Source organism: Rhinoderma darwinii, chromosome 9 (assembly GCF_050947455.1).
Source record: "Rhinoderma darwinii isolate aRhiDar2 chromosome 9, aRhiDar2.hap1, whole genome shotgun sequence".
NCBI lineage: Eukaryota > Metazoa > Chordata > Amphibia > Anura > Rhinodermatidae > Rhinoderma > Rhinoderma darwinii.
This window is the reverse complement of record NC_134695.1, coordinates 51345985-51368115: the sequence shown is the minus strand read 5'-3', so window position 1 is coordinate 51368115 and position 22131 is coordinate 51345985. Positions and strand designations below refer to the sequence as shown.

The window sequence follows — 22131 nt, the reverse complement described above, 5'->3', positions numbered from 1 at the left end:
TGCCCCTTCTTTTTTCAGTGTTACAGATGAGTTGAAATCTTGAAAATCTGATAAATCCGTTAAATACTCACATTTTTCCCTCGATCCTGGCTAGGCTCATTCTCTGCCAATTCACCAACATACAGCGGTTTAAGAAATTTTCTTACAAAAGTAGTATCCGGATGAAAAGCCTGAAAAGCTTCCTAAATACGAAATGAATAAATTAACAAACTTTAATAAAATGATAGATAAGGCCTAATTCATCGTTATTTAAATGGGTTTCTATGGTTACACACACACACACACACACACACACACACACACACACACACACACACACACACACACACACACACACACACACACACACACACACACACACACACACACACACACACACACACACACACACACACAATTGCTAAAACGAAGCGGCTGAAGTGCTCGTGTGTGTGCTCAGCAGTTTAGTTTCTGTTAAGCTTTTTCCGGAAAGCGGATGTATCGGAGTTCGGGCTCATAGACTTTCTATTGAGCCTGTACTTCGATACATTGATTTCCGGAAAAAGCCAAACAGAAACAAAGTGGCTAAATGCTCACACGAGTGCTTCTGCAGCTTCGTGTTAGCGATTGGTGGGGGTCTCAGTGCTCGGACCCGCACCAATCAAAACTTCTGACATGTCATTATGACATGTCAGAAGTTTGTTGAACGTTTAGTTACCCTTTAGGTGGAAAATAACTTTTATAAATCAGTGCCTTTATGAATGTGGTGTGCAACAAATGCCTTTTTTAATATTATTTTGCCCAAAAAGTTCAGGTTCCATTTTCTAAACTCCACTGGGAAAGTAAAACATGGACTCTGATTGGTTTCTGTAAGCAACGTGTCCACTTTTTTTATGTGAGATTTGAGACCCACTGCATCTAGGGTCATAGCTATATGGGCCTTGATGTCTGAGGATGCCCAAAGGTCCCTCTGTCCCATAAGAAGACACCAGACTTATAGATGAAACATAGAAGCTGGAGGGCCCAGTTACAGATTTTGCATTAGGTCCCAGGAACTCCAAATTGCACCTCTGAGTCAGTTTCACTGTTCGATTCACACACAAGTAGGCAAATGATCACAAACAAAACAAAATATTGGTTACAACAACACTTAAAGGGGCTCTAAATTTTTTCTCAAGTTGGGACTAAGCCAAAAGATGATCTCAGGGACCACTACCAGCAAGCAGAGTTTGCTTATCTACGTGGGGTGCCACTGTACTGCCGGCTAAGTAGTGGCTGTCTGACGCGTTCTTCAATGGGATGACTAACAGCAAGTCCATAGAAATGTTTGCCCCCTATGTTCTTTACATTATCTCCTATAGCGCCAGGTCTGAGACCCTACAGAAACATTCACATGTATGTGCGATACCAGCGGCTCTCTATAAACCGGACTTTTACAAGCTGACGACTTGAGGCTTGGTGCCACTTTAACCCACGGGATCAGAGACTGCTGTGCGTGGTTTGAGTCGGTAGAATATGTTTGCGCTGTATAACTAACAAGTAATAAATACATAATTGAGCGCGTGCAGACGTTTTATTGTTCAGGATAAAGCCGAGGCCGTGTATTTTCATTCCGTTATTTATTGTTCTTGTGTTAATTGCTATAGCGCTCTGTTCTTTTCAGTCATGTAATATTATTCTACACACTGATGTTTTATTGATTTTATAATCTTCCCTCCAGTCTTCCACCGTTTCCCTGCCAGATACTGATCTCCGGTTGCCTGCACCAGTATGAACTGGAATAACCTCGGCCTTGCAGTCCTCTCTGTCCTCAATGAGCCACAGTCAGAGGCATTCCCCCAGATCCGCCATGCCCACATGCTGGTAATGCCAGCTGTCTATATCCGGGCTGACTGACACCCTCGTGGCATTGTTCCTACACATATACTCTGATACACGATGCAAGAAGAGCCACCTACCAACTCATTGTCACATATTCAAGCACAAACCTGGAATCGGGTATGAAAATGGTCCTGTAAATAGTGTCTCAAACGTGTGACATAAAATATATGTCTGTGTGGAAATTTCTGACCAGAAATCATAGTATTCTACATTATTCAGTCAGGTAAAATGATGGATATGGCGTAGATCTGAGTAACGACGCCATGTGCGGCCAATTCTCTACTGGTAATGGGTCTAGGCCTCACTTTTCTCTGGATTGGTGTGGGTCCCAAAGATTTTAATTACAGTGAATGTTCAGGAAAAAACCCTTTAGGCCTCCTTCACACACAGAAAATGTCTTGCGGTTTAGGGTAAGAATGAATACATACAGCGTAAACACTGCAGATTTTCTGCAACGGATTCATTACGGAAAATCCGCAGTGTATTACAGTAGCAGCAGTTATGGTGTTTTCCCTTGAAAACAGCTCCGTATTTTCAGACGTTTTTTATTTTGTGTGTGCACATACCCTTAGATTTCTCCATCAGCTTTTTAGCTGAACACCATATTTACGGAGAATTTTCAGAGTCGCATGGAGACCCACTTTCAATTAAATTAGTTTTTAGACCATGTTACATTTGCGCACTCTGGAAATGAATATGGCGCCTGCTGCACAGGGGAGCGATATTCTCACACCAGTAATCTCCTACTATCTATTTTATTTGTTTGAGAGTTCACTTCCCCAAATACCTGAAGAATTGGACATGTGTCAAATGCAAATCTCTAGGAAGGCAAATCTCGTGGGAGTCTCTGATGCTGCTGAGCTCATGAATGTCTTAGGCCGAATTCAGACGGACGTGGGTAAACGCGGACGTGAAAAACGTCTGTTTTTCATATCCGTGCGGGTCCCATTTTCAAAGATCCCCATAGACTTGAGTCTATCGAGGGATCCATGAAAACGGAACAAAATAGGACATGTTCTTATTTTTCAATAGACCCTTACACGGAAACAACAGACGTGTGAATGGCCACATTTAAATACATGTGTCCGTGTGACGGTCGCGGTTTTAACGGTCGTCACACGGACGTATACCTTGGTCATCTGAATTCGGCCTCACAGTAACCAGGGACAAGTACCGGCAGACATTACTACGGCACTGCTCTGACATCAGAACACCGAGCTTGTCATTTGTACACCATGATACCATGTAACACTTTGTGGACCACGCCAACCTCCATATCTAATATTCCACTGCTGCTTCTAATGTGCGAACTAGTCATTCATCCACATTATATGAGTCTAGAAAATTCGGTATTTACTTTTACAACATTTTGTAATTCATGAAAAATGGATGAGTCACAAAGGATACACATACAATTAGGGTATGTTCACACGGCTTATTTTCAGCCGTTTATCGGGCCATAAACGCCCAAAAAACGGCTGAAAGATCGGAAGCAGAATGCCGCAAAAAAGAAGTGTATGGCCCTTCTTGAGCCGTTTTTGGAGCGGTTTTTCATTGACTCGACTGCAAGACAGCTCCAAAAATGGCCACCAAAAACGCTAGTTGCTAAAAAAAAAAGTCTGAAAGTCACGAGCTGTTTTCCCTTGAAAACAGCTCCGTATTTTCAGACGTTTTTGATTTTGTGTGTGCACATACCCTTAGAAAATTTTTACCTGTTTCTGGGAAAGCTCAATGACAATTAATATGGGTGTCATAATAAACGTCAATTATGGGTCCCACCTAAATATACAATCTGCTGATGGTCGCTGGGGATGTAAATGCTTAACTAGGCATTCAGGCGCCTGAGAAAGCTGAGTGACAGCTCCTGTGGAAGTTGTAAAGGAAAAAAGACGAAGGTCGTCATCCAGCTTTCCTAGTAACAGAAATAACGAATAAACTGCTTAAAGACTATGTAGACCTTTGAGGTTTTTTTTTCTTAATAAATAGATCAGTCAGTGTGTACTTATTAGTTTTTATTAAAAATTAGTTTTACTTTTTTAGATACAGCTGCTCTGTATTCTCTATGCAGAACAGCTGTATATACCGCTAACTCCTGCTCTTGTCAGGTCCGCGGACCTGACGGGCTCAGTGACAGCAGGTCCTGCGTGTCTGACATGCAGGAGCCACCTGTTATCTATCACATATAAGTTCATAACTTGTGACCGATTACAGGTGGATCCTGCGTGACTGGCGGATTCAGTGAATAGCGAACGATACTGCTGTTCTGTATAGAAAATAGAGCAGCTGTATCTAAAAAAGTAAAACAAATTTTTAATAAAAACTAATTTAGAAGTTAAACAAAACACACTGACTGAACTATATATATATTTTTTTTTTAAAAAGCCCTCAAAAGTGTACATAGCCTTTAAAGCCTTATTCACACAGTGCAGTTTTTTGGTGTCGTTTTTGAAGCCACAACCAGGAGTGGATTAAAAATATGCGAAATAGAATCTTTCCTATATACTAACCCTCCCTTTTATGATCCACTCCTGGTTGTGGCTTCAAAAACTGCACCAAAACTGCACTGTGTGTATAAGGCTTGAAGGGGGTATCCTATCTTCAACATTTATGACATATCCAATGTCTGATAGGTGGGGGTTCCATCTCTGGGTACCTCATCTGTTAAGAGACAGGGGTCAGTACTATCCTTTGAAGTCTATGGGAGTCACGGAAACATACCATACTTGCCATAAATGTCTAAGAAAGAACAACTCCTTTAGGCCTGATTTACACGAGCGTGTGCGTTTTGCGCACGCAAAAAACACGGCGTTTTGCATGCGCAAAAGGCACTTAACAGCTGCGTGTGTCATCAGTGTATGATGCGCGGCTGCGAGATTTTCTCGCAGCCGCCATCATTTTGACATTCCGTTTGGATGTTTGTAAACAGAAAAGCACGTGGTGCTTTTCTGTTTACATTCAGAGAATGTCTGCTGTTGCGCGAACCACGCAGTTCGCACGGAAGTGCTTCCGTGCGACCTGCATGGTTTTCACGCACCCATTGACTTCAATGGGTGCGTGATGCGCGAACAGCGCACAAAGAAAGGACATGTCGTGAGTTTTACACAACGCACTCGCGCTGCGCAAAACTCACGCACTGTCTGCACTGCCCCATAGACTAATATAGGTGCGTACGACACGCGTGAAAAGCACACGCGTATATTACGCTCGTGTAAATGATGCCTTAGGCCAAGATCACACGTGTACTTTTGATGCAGTTTTTGTGCCAGTTTTTGGCAGTTTTTTTTAGCCAAAGCCAGAAGTGGAAGGTAATGTATAAAGAAAAGACTGATGCATCTTTTTTCTTTTGTGTCCACTCCTGTGTTTTGCTAAAAAAAAAACAAAGAGTAAATAACTGCTACAAAAACTGCATCAAAACTGCATGTGTGAACCTGGCTACAATAGAGTTTTCAAACACTTGACAAATCCTGACAATTCCAGGACATATTTATAGTTCTTATTTAATTCAAGGTGGAAATGCTAATTTTCATTAACAAGGAGAGCAGAGTCTTAGGGCAGAATCACATGAACAAGTGCAAACTCGGACGTGAAAAACGGACATTCTTCATGTCCGAGTTGCACCCGTGCGGGTGATTCCTGTTTTCACGGATCCCCATAGACTTGAGAATATCAAAGGATCCGTGAAAACGGAAGAAAATAGCACATGTTCTATTTTTCAACAGACCCTTCACACGCCTCTGATTTTCAGCCGTTTTTGAAGCAGAAAATGTTTTTTGAGGGTTTTTTTCCCTTGAAAACAGCTCCGTATTTTCAGCAGTATTTTGTTAACCGTGTGAACATACCCTTATAGGAATGTTTATATATTTAGAATAAATTGTATCGGTTTTTTGGCAATAAAAAAGCATATAATAGCAAAATAGAAAGCAACAGACTCTCAGCGATTAGCAAATATCCAACCAGTGCAAATTACCCCCCCCTGCCCACTGCAAATCTTTTAAGCCAAATCCCACACTACAGGGGTCATCAACCTTCGGCACTCCTGCTGTCGTGAAACTACAACTCCCATCATGCACTCACAGACAAATGTCTTATTATTTCAGGCAAAGGCTGTCAGGGCATGCTAGGAGTTGTAGTTTCACAACTGCTGGAGTGCTGAGGGTTGCTGACACCAGCGTGACTAATGCAACATTATGGCCATGTTCTCACAAAGCAGAAATTTCCACTGCGGAAATCTTGCATCAAATCCACGTTATGTTGCAATGGGTGAAATTTGTGGTGAACCCAGAAAAAAAAAATTACATATGGAGTATACCATAGACTTGGAAATCTACAGCATATCAAATCTGTGCAGATTTTTTGCCATGGCATGTGAATACGTTTTCACATAGATTTTTGGTGCAGATTAATGTGTGAACGTAGCAGAACACTATGCACCTGAATCAGCAGTTTTCAAGAATGCATTAGCGGAATTCCTTAATAACATTTCCCTAGTATATTCAAGCTCCCTGTAGTCTGGAACGGACTTTGGAAATTGCTATTCAAGTGATTCTGTAATATTTTGTATATAGTACGACAATTTAGCACTATTTACTTCAATGGGGCTGAGCTGCAATACCAAACACAACCTATGGACATGAGTGGCGCTGTTTCTTAAAACAAAAGTAAAACTTTTTTTTCTTATCTCATACAAGCCCTTTAGTGCAGGATTACAGAAATTGTACTGTATTACACTCTTACACTCACGAAAGGCTACACAGGTCACAGGTTCTATGTAATCAAAAGAACTTGATATCTCCCCATTCTTTGCCTTTTTCTCTACCGGATTGTTACATTTGGCCTACAAATTCAGTATGAAATGTAAAACTAAATGACGACTGGTTGCTTTGATTCAATGAGCAATTTGCAACTAATAGCAATATTGGAAAATGAGTTTCACCAGCGCACACATCATAATGATTGCAAAAAGCCAATTGTACAAGCACAAATGCTATAAAAGAAAATCGGCCCAGTGCAGGAACAGACAATAGACGACATATTGGGAGCGGAGCTTCTTGGTGATATCATGGCATGGTGGTAATAAGTTCTCTCATTACAGCAATTGTGAATGAACGTCCTCAATATCAGCATGGACTAGAAGACTCCTCTGCAGTGTGTGACAACCGTATACAAGGGAGATGTCAGAGAAACAATACCATATGTAACACATGCAATACAGTATATGTATCATAGGCCCCCTGCACTGAGATAGATAGATAGATAGATAGATAGATAGATAGATAGATAGATAGATAGATAGATAGATAGATAGATAGATAGATCACAATCTATACAGTCGGGCACTCACCGAGGCGTCCTCTCCAGCGTAGTGGCTAATGACCCGCATGCCCCCCGGGTGCCTCTTCACCCAGCCACTGATGTTGTACACCTTGCGGTTTATCACCAGCCACTTGTCAGTCTTGGTGTTGTGTTTCTGCACTTCTTCCCAGGTGTACCGGGGCTCCGACTTGACACAGCCATTGCTGCAGCCCTCTCCATTCTGTCCCCCCTTACCCATGGCAGATCCTTACTGGGGGACACTTGGTGCCAACCTGCCCTCTCCTCCTCTTCACTCTGTCAGATGAGAAATATTAGCGGGTCCTCCTTGTGCCCCTCATAACCTGATAGCCCACTCGTTCTGTCTCCTTTCCCTAATAGGTTATACACTATATCTATAGGTTGTATATTGCCACTATATCCTCTATAATACAGCTGTATATTGTATACTACACCTATATCCTCTATATTACAGCTGTATATTGTATACACATATATTCTCTACATTACAGCTGTATATTGTATACTACACCTATATCCTTTATATTACAGCTGTATATTGTATACACCTATATCCTCTACATTACAGCTTTTTTATTGTATACTACACCTATATCCTCTATATTACAGCTTTATATTGTATACACCTATATCCTCTACATTACAGCTTTTTTATTGTATACTACACCTATATCCTCTACATTACAGCTGTATATTGTATACTACACCTATATCCTCTATATTACAGCTTTATATTGTATACACCTATATCCTCTACATTACAGCTTTTTTATTGTATACTACACCTATATCCTCTACATTACAGCTGTATATTGTATACACCTATATCCTCTACATTACAGCTGTATATTGTATACACCTATATCCTCTATATTACAGCTGTATATAGTATACTACACCTATATCCTCTACATTACAGCTGTATATTGTATACACCTATATCCTCTATATTACAGCTGTATATTGTATACACCTATATCCTCTATATTACAGCTTTATATTGTATACACCTATATCCTCTATATTACAGCTGTATATAGTATACACCTATATCCTCTATATTACAGCTTTATATTGTATACACCTATATCCTCTACATTACAGCTGTATATTGTATACACCTATATCCTCTATATTACAGCTTTATATTGTATACACCTATATCCTCTATATTACAGCTGTATATAGTATACACCTATATCCTCTATATTACAGCTGTATATAGTATACTACACCTATATCCTCTACATTACAGCTGTATATTGTATACACCTATATCCTCTATATTACAGCTGTATATAGTATACACCTATATCCTCTATATTACAGCTGTATATAGTATACACATATATTCTCTACATTACAGCTGTATATTGTATACTACACCTATATCCTTTATATTACAGCTGTATATTGTATACTACACCTATATCCTCTATATTACAGCTTTATATTGTATACACCTATATCCTCTACATTACAGCTGTATATAGTATACACCTATATCCTCTATATTACAGCTTTATATTGTATACACCTATATCCTCTACATTACAGCTTTATATTGTATACACCTATATCCTCTATATTACAGCTGTATATAGTATACACCTATATCCTCTATATTACAGCTGTATATAGTATACTACACCTATATCCTCTATATTACAGCTGTATATTGTATACACCTATATCCTCTATATTACAGCTGTATATAGTATACACCTATATCCTCTACATTACAGCTTTATATTGTATACACCTATATCCTCTATATTACAGCTGTATATAGTATACACCTATATCCTCTATATTACAGCTGTATATAGTATACTACACCTATATCCTCTACATTACAGCTGTATATTGTATACACCTATATCCTCTATATTACAGCTGTATATAGTATACACCTATATCCTCTATATTACAGCTTTATATTGTATACACCTATATCCTCTATATTACAGCTTTATATTGTATACTACACCTATATCCTCTACATTACAGCTGTATATTGTATACACCTATATCCTCTGTATTACGGCTGTATCTTGTATATGACACCTGTATCCTCCACATTACACCTTGCACTTCTGTATATTACATCTCCCATGTCACTTGCCCCTGACCCCCCTCCCCCCATTATCACCTCTTGCCTCTTTGCCCCCTATCCTCCACCTGCTGCCACTACTCACCCGGAGCCTTCCTTGCTGCTCTCTCAGCCCCAGCAGCTCCACATGTAGCCGGCTGCATGCAGTCCCCACCTCTCCCTCCTCCCTGAGCATCATCCTCTCCCCCCCTCTCCCCTGTTTAGGGTTTCCAGGGCAATCAGCAGAGAGAGAGGACCAATCAGTGCTCGAGGACCAGGGGCAGCCTCCTCGTCATTGGCCCTGGTGGATCTTTCGAAGCAGGAGGACGTCAGGGAATTATCCTTTTAGCTGGGAGGGGGCCAAACAACACCCCCGACAACCTGAGAGAGGGGGGAGCGGAGGCTCAGGAGATATTAAGGAGGGGGGGGGGAGGTATTATGGGAATATACTGGGTTACTGTATTTGGAAGAGTAGGGGTTAACATGCAGCTGCTGATGGAGATACAGGAATAGCAGGAATATAATTAGATATAATGCGCGGAACAACAGAACAAGGGCTGGGGATGCAGCGCAGAGAATACGAGAATGATAAGTAGGTGTAATACCGCTGAGCGCGATAGAGGGCGCTAGAGGGATGGAGGAGAGAGCACCGTGCAGGGTAATGTCACTCCAGTCCCAGGTTGTCTGAGTAATCAGGTAGATCTGCCTGTCAGAGCTGCCGCAGACTTGTGTTCCATTTACAGTTACAGTACACTTTGTAATAGCGCTGATACTTTGTAACAGAACAGATAACATGCGCAGTCTGCCCTCTGGGGTTTCTTCTGTCACTGACTTGGCACAGTACCCTACACTTTAATTATCCCTATATATAGGAAAAACTGGCACCACTGACAACTTTGGTACAATAGTAATTTAAAGGAGCACTCCATCTTGTATATAAAGAAATAACCTTAACAGAAATTCCCTAATAACTTCTATTCTCAGTAGTCCAATCATAAAGCTGGCAAAAGTGGGGAATGATATTCTCATCCACTGCCCTGTAGATCCATCAGCAGAATGCAGACTGTTTATGGCAAATCTATAATCTGCAACAATATTAGAAAATTGCTCCATATGCAATGCCCAATATATACTTGTAGACTGACTTACAATATATGAGGTTATGTGGGTTATAGATCTTATATATCCTATTAGAGAATTGTGAGTTTATAGAAGGCAGTCCGCCATTCAGGAGCCTCATCTATTAGCCAGGGTGGAGAACGGCTACAAAGAATGTCTCTTACTCTGGTGGACCCGGTATGTCTGTGCATTACATAGACAACCCATTCATTTTAATAGGAACACAGGGGAAATTAAAGGGGTTTTCCAAAAAGTAGCAGGGATAGGAGGGATGCATTAAAAAAAAGAGCCATTACTCACCTCACAGATCCCCGGGGTTTTGGCGCCGCCACTCCAGTCCTCCCGCTGCTGTTTATTAATGTTGCCGCGATGACGTGCTTGTATACCCCATGATCGCTGCAGCCAATCACTGGTCTCAGTGGGTATACGGCACAGGATCGCTGGAGCACCAGGAATCTGTGAGGTGAGTAATGGGTCTTTCTTTTTAATTCATCCCTCCTGCCTCTGCATTTGAGCGATATAGGAACAGCAGAAAGGGACTAGGGTTTCCCGTTTTAGCGAACAGTGGGAATCGTAAAAGTCGGACACCCCCCATTCCAACATTTATCACCTATCTGTTTTCTTTTAGACCGCGTCCAGTTTTCTTGTCACTTTTGATCAGTGATGAGAAAAGTTGCCATTTTTTACATAAAAATGAATTTCAACCTTTTTAGCGCAGCTTACCCCAAAAACTGGAGTAAACCGCATAGTAAGGGGGGATTCACACGAGCGTGTATTCGGTCCGTGCGAGCCGCGTGGTTTTCACGCGGCACGCATGGACCAATACAAGTCTATGGGGCAGTACAGACAGGCCGTGCTTTTTGCGCAGCGTTTGTCTGCTGCGCAAAAAGCGCGACAGGTTCAATAACTCTGCGTATTTCGCGCATCACGCACCCATTGAAGTCAATGGGTGCGTGAAAACCACGCAAGTTGCACGGAAGCACTTCCGTGCGAACCGACTGAAACAGCGCACCAGCTGTCAAAAGGATGAATGTAAACAGAAAAGCACCACGTGCTTTTCTGTTTCCGAACATCCAAACGGAGTGTCTTTACGATGAGCGAAGCCGGACAAGCGAACCGAACTTCACCGGGTTCGGCCGAACTCGGCAAAAAAATTATCGGTACGCGACGTCAGGAGATAGTCACTGTCCATGGTGCTGAAAGAGTTAAACTGTTTCAGCACCATGGACAGTGACTTCCGATCCCAATATACATGAACCTGTAGAAAAAAAAACGAAGTTCTGACTTACCGATAACTCCCGGCTTCTTCCTCCAGTCTGACCTCCCGGGATGACAATTCAGTCCAAGTGACAGCTCCAGCCAATCACAGGCCAAGCACAGGCTGCAGCGGTCACATGGACTGGCGCGTCATCCAGGGAGGTGGGGCCCGATGTCGAGAGGCGCGTCACCAAGGACGCGTCACCAAGGACGCGTCACCAAGGCAACGGCCGGGAAGTTCTCGGTAAGTACGAACTTTTTCTTTTTTTCAACAGGTTTTTAGATATTGTGTTCGGCATTCACTGTCGAGGGTGCTGAAAGAGTTAGCTCTTTCAGCACCTTGGACAGTGACGGGCGTCGACTAGCCTCATCTTTATGATGGCGGCTGCGCGAAAATCACGCAGCCGCGCATCATACACGGATGACACACGCAGCTGTCAAATGGTTTTTGCGCACGCAAAACGCCGCGTTGTTTGCGCGCGCAAAAACGCAACGTTCGTCTGTATCTGCCCTAAAGGTGAGCCGCTGAGCGTGCAGTAAAGATGTTGGAGTGTCAGTTAAAGTCGATCTCCAGACAGAAAACTCAGTTTGGAAGTCTGAAAAAATTAAAATAAATCTTCCGGATTAATTACAGGCACATTCAGACGTGGAGGAATTGCTGTTGAATTCCGCTTCGGACAGTCCGCAGTCGAAATCTGCAGCAGCCGTTGTTTTAATTGTTTTCTATACATTATTAGATCATTTAGGTTAGGACAGACGTTGCGGAAAATAAGAGTGGAATTTAGGCTGTGGTGCAGAATTATCTCTCCGCTGCATGCTCACTATGTTGCAGAGAAGGAGCGGAATTTGACTGCGGATTTCAGCCTTTGCAATGCAATCTGTGGCAAGTCCTCTGTTATATCCACAACGTCTGAATTATCTGTCAAATATGAAAATGTTGCTGCAAATTCACAACGTATCTGCAGCAACATTTGCAGCGTAAAATTCTGCCACGTCTGAACATGCCCTGCTTCTGAGAACATGGGTAATGCTGCCCCCTGCTCCATATAAAATGCCCCCTGTGCACACCCCAGTGTTTTATCCTGCACAATGCAGGGGGCAGGAGGGGTAGTTATGGCACCCAGCCTGGGTTGTAGCACTGGCCAAGCTGAACAGACTGCACCAATACCACCACATCCACCTCCATTGTGGGTAAAAGGGACCCCTAGCAAACATTTGTGGTTGGGAGGTTTCAGTTTTTGCCTGCAGATTATAGACAGCTGGCCCTCATCATGGTGTCTTTTATTGGACTGGCATAATCACTAGCTGGCAGAGGTTCTGCCTGAAACAAAAGGTGAATTATTTAACACCTGTCGCAGCAGGTGAGTGGAAAGTCGAGGACTGTGCCATTATAACTGCCGGATCTTCAGTAGTCACAAATTGTAGCTGGGTGTATGACTTCTCTTTCCAAATCTTATGTTGCATATATAAAAGTAGAAGGTGTCATTGACAAGTATGCAATTACACTAGATATACTATATACTATATACTCTAGCAATGGAGCCGTGTTCTGAATAATACAAAGCCCCTAGTATTAACCCCTTAGTGACCAACAATACGCCTTTTTATGTTCGTCACTAAGGGGCCTTAGGCTAGGCTGACGCCTTTTCACGTGAGCCTAGTCTAAGTCCTGCACGGGTCTCCCGTGCTCAGCTGTCATCAGTTTACTTTGATCGCGGCCGTTTAACCCGTTAAATGCCACCGTCAATAGCGACTGCGGCATTTAACTTTGTTTACAGAGGGAGTGAGCTCCCCCTGTCACCCATCGGCGGCCCGCAAATGCAATAACGGGTCTCCGATGGGGTGTCATGGCAGCCGGGGGCTTGATAAAAGCCCCCAGGTCTGCCCTGGACATATGCCTGTTAGGACGCGCCGGAGGCACGTCCTAACAGATTGCCTGTCAGATTTACACTGACAGGCAATAATGCTCTGGTATACGAAGTATACCAAAGCATTATAGCAGCGATCTGAAGATCGCACAGTAAAGTCCCCTAGTGGGACTAATAAAAGAAGTCATCAATGTGAAATAAAGATTATTAATAAAAAGTACAGTAAAAAAATAAATAAAACCATTTTTTTCCATAAAAAGTGGTTTTATTTAGTAAAAGTGTAAACAATTAATAAAAGTACACATATGTGGTATCGCTGCGACCGTAATGACTCCATTAATAAAGTTAATATGTAATTTAAACTGCAAAGTGAACACCGTAAAAAAAAAACTCAAAAACAATGGCGAAATTGCAATTTTTTTCCATTGCCCTCCAAAAAAGTCATAATAAAAATGAATCAATAAGTCCCATGCACCCCAAAACAGTAACAATCAAAACTACGTCTCGTCCCGCAGAAAACAAGCTCAAAAAATCACTACATTGATGGAAAAATAAAAAGTTATGGCTCTTGGAAAGCGACGATCCAAAAACAAATAATTTTAGTTCAAAAGTAATCGTACCGACCCATAGAATAAAGGTAACATGTTATTTACGTTGCACAGTGAACGGCGTCAATTTAAAAACGCATAGAACAATGGCGGAATTTCAGGTTTTTTTTATAAACCTCCCAAAAAAAGTTACTAAAAGTTAATAAAAAAATTATATGTACCCAAAAATGGTGCTATTAAAAAGTACAACTAATCCCGCAAAAAAACAAGCCCTCATACAGCTATGTAGACGAAAAAATAAAAAAGTTATAGCTCTTTGAATGCGACTATAGAAAAACTAATAAAACAGCTTGGTCATTAGGGCTTAAAATGGGCTGGTCACTAAGGGGTTAATAAGTTAAAATTGACTAGACTTGTTCACAGATCTTGAAAATCTTTCACCATCGTTGGAGTGGCTTCCTTAAGTTATAGAAGTTGAACTGGTTATCTGACCTGAATAGCGCTTTCTCCCTGATTCCAGTGCTATTTTTTTTTCCTGGACCCCCTCGTTCTAGAGATATGACCCACTGTTGTGTTGGCTCCCTATATGCTAATTTGCTGTAGTTAGCCAACAGGGCGTTAACTACCCTCAAGCTGCCTCGCACTCACTGGTCAGCATCAGAGGCAGGGAAGCTAGCTCCACCCTGTTGGCTAACTACAGCAAATTAGCATATAAGGAGCCAACATAATAGTGGGCCATATCTCTGCATTGGAGGCGGGGAGGTCCAGGAAAAAAATAAAAGCAGCGCTGGAATTGGGGAGACCGCGCTATTTAGGTCAGTAAACCAGTTCAACTTATATGACCTAGTGACAGGTCCAATTTAAATGTAGATAGGCTGCAGAGTACTTTCATGTTTGGTAGTCCTCCTATATTGAGCCATTGTCTTCTCAAGAGCCTGTTTGGTCTACCCAATGTATACATCTACGGACTTCTCATTACACTGGACTACGTATACTAAGTGCATTCAGGTGTTGGGTGTTAAGATCTATACCAGTAGTGACCAAATAGTAGATTCAGCTCAACCAGTAGACCTCACAGCAAGGACAAGTAGATATCAATGTTGGACCATTAGGCTGGAGGTGAAAAACTGCATTCTCAAGTGTTTTTTGTTTCAGTAGGAACCTGTCACCGGCACTTGTCTCTTTAAATTAGTTATATCTTTAGGCTATATACAGATGGTGCAGTCATATCACTTTTTTGGCAAAATCAAGTTGATCACACGTGTGAATAGTCCCTAAGTTGTTATACCAAGGTTCACTTAATGGGCACAATGGAGGCCACTTAGCTTTCCCTGTGCACATAAAAAAAATTCATGCACTGATTTATCGCAACATTGTCAGCAAACAACTTGTGATACAATCCGCATAATATTGCATTGGGTTACTTAATATGTGTAATCCAAAGCAGTTGACATTAGAAATCAATATAAATGTCAAGTACAATGGAATGCAACTCAAGAAAAAAAGAAAGTTGTTTCCAGTTCCTCATGCTTTTGTGCAGGTGACTGTACTACAAAAATGTTCATATAGCATAAGACTGCATTCAGACAACCAGATAGCGTCTCCAAACGGGAGCCATTTATCTAGTGCCAAGAACGGGATCAGATCCTGACATGTACAGTCAAGAAAGCCAAAGAACAATAGAAAAAGCTTTCCTGAATACACATGGTGGGATCCGATCCCATTCTGGCTTACATATGGGTCTTAATACGTTAATATGCCGTGTAAATGCAGCCTAAGGCCTCATGCAAACCGCTGTTCCTAGTACAACGACCTGTGTAGCAGAGCACGGACTGTACTATGGATCCACATTTAAGGGGTTTTACCATCTTGGACATTTATGGCATATCCACAGGATGTCTGATAGATGTGGGTCACACCTCTGCTTCCTGGGCCACTTCCTGATGAGAGGGTTGAGAGTTACGTAAACAGCCAAGCTGTTCCCATAGAAGTCAATGAGACTTATGGAAACAGCATAGCACAGCGAACTATGCTGTTTCCGTAGCTCCCGAGTTCCGGAAACAGCGTCGCTCACTGTGCTACGCTGTTTCCGTAGCTCCCATTTACTTCTATGGGAGTTACGGAAACAGCGTGGCTCACCGATCTCGGCTGTCTTTGTAATTACCGACCACCTTATCAGAAAGTGGCCGGGAAGCAGCGGGAGCCGAGCAAGGTAGAACAGAGGTTCAGGGGGCACCATTCTAGAGATAGAGGCGTGTCCCATCTGCATCTGTCAGGCATTCATGGCATATTCTGTGGGTATACCAGAAATGCCCAAGATGGGAAACCCCATTAAGGACCTGAAGACACTCCATGCTGCGCTATTATATCCATCAGAATGACGGAAACCATTTTTCGAGACCCATCAGAACCTATTAAAGTCAATGGGTTCCGTCGAGCGCTGATGGTTTGTCACAAAATGGATCCCGAGCTTCCGGTATTTTCATTGTTCTGCTCCTATGACCCGAACGCATATGTGAACCCGGCCTAATTCTAGCGACCGGAGGGGGGTCACATTGGTTGGACCCCCGCCAAGCAGACATTATTAGGATATCCTAGTGTTATGCCAGCAATGTCTGTGATGAGGCAACCCAAAGATATTGCGCCCACTAACAGTTGGAGTCATTGGAAAATAGACCAAGGCAGCTTCAAATTCCCAGTAGTTTCCATACCTACCTGAAGACTATATATTTTTTTCCTATGATAATGTGCAGTCTGCATCCCTCATAGTTTTCAAAAAACATTTAGTTGCTGATAGAAAGTTCTCTCTGGTGGCCTCTTCTCTTTATGACTTGCTGCCAAATTACCTAATCCAATGTTTTTATTGGACCTGCTCCCATTAGCAGCAGAAGATTTGTGAAAGTAATATTTAACTTTTGGGGGTTTTCATATACATCGTAGTTAAGTGAAAATACCTCCGCATAATATAGACTGTAATTTATGGCAGCAAGTATTCTGTTAGCATAAAACGGACAAATCTGCAGGGCAACTATAAGGGCATGCTCCCACGTGGCGGATTTTCTCCGCAAGTGTCCGCATCAATGCCGCACATAATCCGCATTGCGGATTACGCTGCGGATCTGCCCAAAATGTGCAGTAAATTGATGCGGACTAGCTGCTGCGGACTGCGGAAAAAGTGCCTCCCTTCTCTCTATCAGTGCAGGATAGAGAGAAGGGACAGCATTTTCCCTAGTGAAAGTAAACGAATTTCATACTTACCGGCCGTTGTCTTGGTGACGCGTCCCTCTTTCGGCATCCGGCCCTACCTCCCTGGATGACGCGGCAGTCCATGTGACCGCTGCAGCCTGTGATTGGCTGCAGCCGTCACTTAGACTGAAGCGTCATCCTGGGAAGCCGGACTGGAGACAGAAGCAGGGAGTTCTCGGTAAGTATGAACTTCTATTTTTTTACAGGTTGCTGTATATTGTGATCGGTAGTCACTGTCCAGGGTGCAGAAACAGTTACTGCCGATCGCTTAACTCTTTCAGCACCCTGGACAGTGACTATTTACTGACGTCTCCTAGCAACGCTCCCGTAATTCCGGGAGCCCCATTGACTTCCTCAGTCTGGCTGTAGACCTAGAAATACATAGGTCCAGTCAGAATGAAGAAATGTCATGTCCAAAAAGCAAGACGCATCCGCAGCACACATAACATGTGCATGACAGCTGCGGACTTCATTGCGGAATTTTGACTCTCCATTGAAGTCAATGAAGAAATTCCGCAATGAGTCTGCAACAAGTCCGCTACACGTCCGCAACAGCCAGTGTATGCTGCGGACACCAAATTCCGCACCGCAGCCTATGCTCCGTAGCGGAATTGTCCGCAACGTGTAAACGAACCTAACTAAAAAGATGTGGAAAGCAATGGAGAAACGTGTACGCTGCGGATTTCCTGCTTATCCAGGATACATAGAAGATGTATCTTAAAAAGTTAAATTTTTCTTTAATTAATGTCAATCAAAAAGTTGCTTAAAACGCAATGATACATTGTTTTATTAAAAAAAATAAAAGTTCAAAGGTTTATATAGCCTTGAGCATTCCATTAATAAAATCTTCTAAGAACATGTGAGGGGTAAGGCTCCATGAACACGACCGTATTTTCATCTATCTCGAAATACTGTCTATAAATACAGATCCGTAGTTATCCGTAAATACGTATCCATAGGCACCCGTATTTCATCCATATATACGGAGGTGGTGATCCGTATTGCAAAAATTCCGCAATGAAGTCCGCAGATGTTATGTGTGCTGCATAGCGTATTGGTTTTACGAACATGATAGTTCTTCATTCTGGCTGGACCTATGTATTTCTAGGTCTACAGCCAGACTGAGGAAATCAATGGTGCTCCCGTAATTACGGGTGACTACGTGTGTGCACCCGTAATTACGGGAGCGTTGCTAGGCGACGTCAGTAAATAGTCACTGTCCAGGGTGCTGAAAGAGTTAAGCGATCGGCAGTAACTCTTTCAGCACCCTGGACAGTGACTTCCGATCACAATATACATCAACCTGTAAAAAAAATAGAAGTTCCTACTTACCGAGAACTCCCTGCTTCTTCCTCCAGTCCGGCCTCCCGGGATGACGTTTCAGTCCAAGTGACGGCTGCAGCCAATCACAGGCCTATCACAGGCTGCAGCGGTCACATGGACTCGCGTCATCCAGGGAGGTCGGGCTGGATGTCAAGAGAGGGACGCGTCACCAAGGCAACGGCCGGGTAAGTAAGAATTTCCATTACTTTTAGTAGTGAAAGGGCTGTCCCTTCTCTCTATCCTGCACTGATAGAGAGAAGGGAAGTACTTTCACCTCAATACGCAATGGCTAGTCCGCATCAATTGAATGCCCATTTTAGGCAGATCCGCAACAGAATCTGCAACGCAGATTCTGTGTGGCATTGATGTGGACAGTGTATGCAGAACTCCGCCACGTCTGGTCATGCCCATAAGGCAAGTCTCCACCAGACCAACTATCGCTGGTGGTCCCGCTTCCAGGAGGCCCTATTATCATAAGGGAAGCTAAAGTCTATGGGGAAAACAAAGCATCGCATGGTAACCATTAAAACTGATAGATGTCAATTGATTTCTATGGACTCCTATGGTCTTATGATTAGCGCTGGACGCCCTTCTCATTTCTTGCTGATAGAGGGAGGTCTCATTTGGAGAATAATTCTTTATTAGCTCAGCATGCTCTATTAGGGCATATAATAATTTTGCAACTTGATAAATGTGACCAGAAAGAAATGATATAGGTGGCAGTAGTTCTCTTTATTACATCAAATGCCAATACAGCTCCTTAAACTGGAGTTTACATTTTTTTATTTCTACATTTTCATGACCTCCGGAGCACTATGCAAAATCAAACAAGTATTTGTGCAATTCCGTATCCAAGTCACCTAATTACAAGGCATGAAAACCACGGTGGGCACACACTGAAAGGTACCGGCTCATCCTTTTGGTATGCCTTACTACGCGCAGAACAGATTTGGGACCTACATTCAGTCAGACAAAAAGATTTTTGAACCACATTTTGGGTAAACCGACTTATGAGCAGAGTACTGCATATAGCCCGGAATAGCCTATAATTGGGTCTCTGCATTCATCTCAGACATTACAGCCGCAGAATCCTCAAATTGTTCCTGGAGTGTCCCAGCAACAGGGCACAGGAGGGGCCATTGCTCCTTGAGCCACTATTGATAGCATTGCACTGTTAAGTTGCCGGGGGCTTCTTTAGGTTATTCTGTCAGGAACGAGAAAGAATCACAAACCACTGAAGATTACTAATCAAGATGAATGGGGCTGTTAAAGTTTATCTTTAGTGATATTACCTGTTTTAGACCACCTCCAAAATATGGCTTAGGTCGCATTCACATGGCAATATTCGGGATCCATGTGACATGAAATCTATGGCCCATACCGTACCCTTATGTGCCTGTAATTTCACACAAGGTACACTGAGATTCGTTACATGGATGCACTACACATGCTGTGCTATTTTGTCAGGTAAAGACAATGGAATCTGTGAGGGAGGCCCCAAACAGAGTCTCAAACACCAATGTGAACAGCCCCGTAGACGGCCTTTACGCTAGAAAATTGCTGTGCTACTTCATCTCCTGTTGGATTTGCTTGGCTCTTTCCATGTGGCCATAGACTATAATGGGCATCTATGCGGCCACCAAGAAAAAGCCAAGCTGATCCAACAGGGAATAGAGTGGCCTCAGTTGGACACCGGCTGATCCGACATTGGTGGCATAACCTAGCAATATACCACTAATATCTGTGGTGCGCCCAGCCCTTTAATACCAATGTAGCAGAATTGATGTGGATGGAGTTCCCAAATATCTTATATAAGATGCTTCCACACTGGCAATGTTCTTATAACCCTTGTACATATCCCATACTAAATGTTACATCAACTACCAAACTCCAATGTACTCTTAAAGGCGATATTAGGGCTTACTATAAGAACTACCCTGCATATGTATGCTAATGGTTTGTGAACTGAAATGGTTAATGAAAAAGTTTTTCAAGTCTTATTATTGTTATATGTTTTTTATTTTACCCAAATTTCTTTTATAGAGATAACTATATAACAAATTCTTAATATTCCTTCTCAGGGATCCACAAAGAGTTCTGTGTGAATCACATAAAACGTCTCTGCATCTACACAGAGCTGTGGGTTAACTTCCCATGGTCATTATATCAGCGATTCTTTGTTTCTCCGCTAGCCACGTCGCCCTCTCGCTTCTGACAGACCCAGTAGCAGTGCCAACTAGGTGAAAGAGGATAAGATCTGAACCAGGAGCAGTGCTGCATATTAACATAACTACAGGTGTACTTTGGATTGAGCTGCCCGCACACACTGGTACAACAATGCAAAACTGACGGCTCTAATTACCTAAATCTACTCTAATATATATTAACTTGTACATGTATATATTTTTTATTATTATTATTATTACTACTAAGTGTATGAAGAAACAATACAGAGGAAACACCAAAGCCCAGCATTTCGCCAGGAAATTAAAATATACAGAACCAGACAGGGTTACTCTCATATATATATATTTGGTTCCCGAGGACTATTTATGGAAGAAAACACAAAATATGATCAGACAATTTGGTCCCTGAACTTTAATAAGTGACCATGGTTACAGACTGAGGCAGGGACCTAACTATAGGGGGTGCAGAGGATGTGGTTGCAACTTGAGTGGACCAAAAAGGTCCCCCTGCCCCATATGAAGAGGCCAATACTATAAATGATATGTGATAGATGCGGGCCCTGTTAGAGGTTTTACATTAAGACCCAGGAGTTTCAGGTTTAGTGCCAAGGACTAAAAACGAAAAAAGAAACTAAAGTATTACATATTTTCTACGCTATCTGAAATCAGTGGGGCACAGAAATCCTTCGGAGTGAGGCATACAGTTGCTGAAGCATATTACATATTGTATATGTCATAAATGCATACAAAACTTGCAGGCAGGGGAGAAACTACTGCCGTAGCAGCTCACGGTACTTTTGTGTATGTTTAAGCTTCGTTCACTTCTGCATCGGGACTCCGTTCATGGGTTCCGTCGGGACTTACCGTCAGGGGGACCCATGAACGGAACCAAATGGAAACCAGAGGTTTCCGTTTGCATCACCATTGATTTCAATGGTGACGGATCCGGTGCAAATGGTTTCCGTTTGTCACTGTTATGTAAGGGTTCCGTTGTTTTGATGGAATCAATACCGTAATCGACTGCGCTATTGATTCCGTCAAAACAATGGAACCCTTACACAGTGGTGACAAATGGAAATCATTTGCACCAGATCCGTCACCATTGAAATCAATGGTGATGCAAAAGGAAACCTATAGTTTCCGTTTGTTTTAGTTTGGATTCCGTTCATGAGCTCTCCTGACGGAAAGGTCCGATGGAACCCATGAGCGGAGTCCCAACGCAGATGTGAACGAAGCCTTATCTGTGTACATGCATGTGCAGCGATTGTTTGTATGTGTTCATGCACGCACATATTACAGCT

At 42.5% G+C, this 22131-nt stretch overlaps 1 protein-coding gene across 2 annotated transcripts in view; it reads right to left on the bottom strand.

Moving 5' to 3' along the window:
* FADS2 (fatty acid desaturase 2) overlaps window positions 1-22131 on the bottom strand; it is a 52519-nt gene that overhangs the window by 10652 nt on the left and 19736 nt on the right. The window contains exons 1-3 of one of the 2 annotated variants that reach the window (XM_075837663.1): window positions 9390-9478; window positions 7202-7467; window positions 72-182 (exon numbers count right to left, since the gene is read on the bottom strand). In XM_075837663.1, the coding sequence (XP_075693778.1) occupies window positions 72-182; window positions 7202-7411 (321 nt within the window). In that variant the 5' untranslated portion in view covers window positions 7412-7467; window positions 9390-9478. Of the gene's footprint in view, window positions 1-71; window positions 183-7201; window positions 7468-9389; window positions 9479-22131 lie in introns of those variants that run through there. The other variant, XM_075837664.1, reaches the window with a different exon arrangement.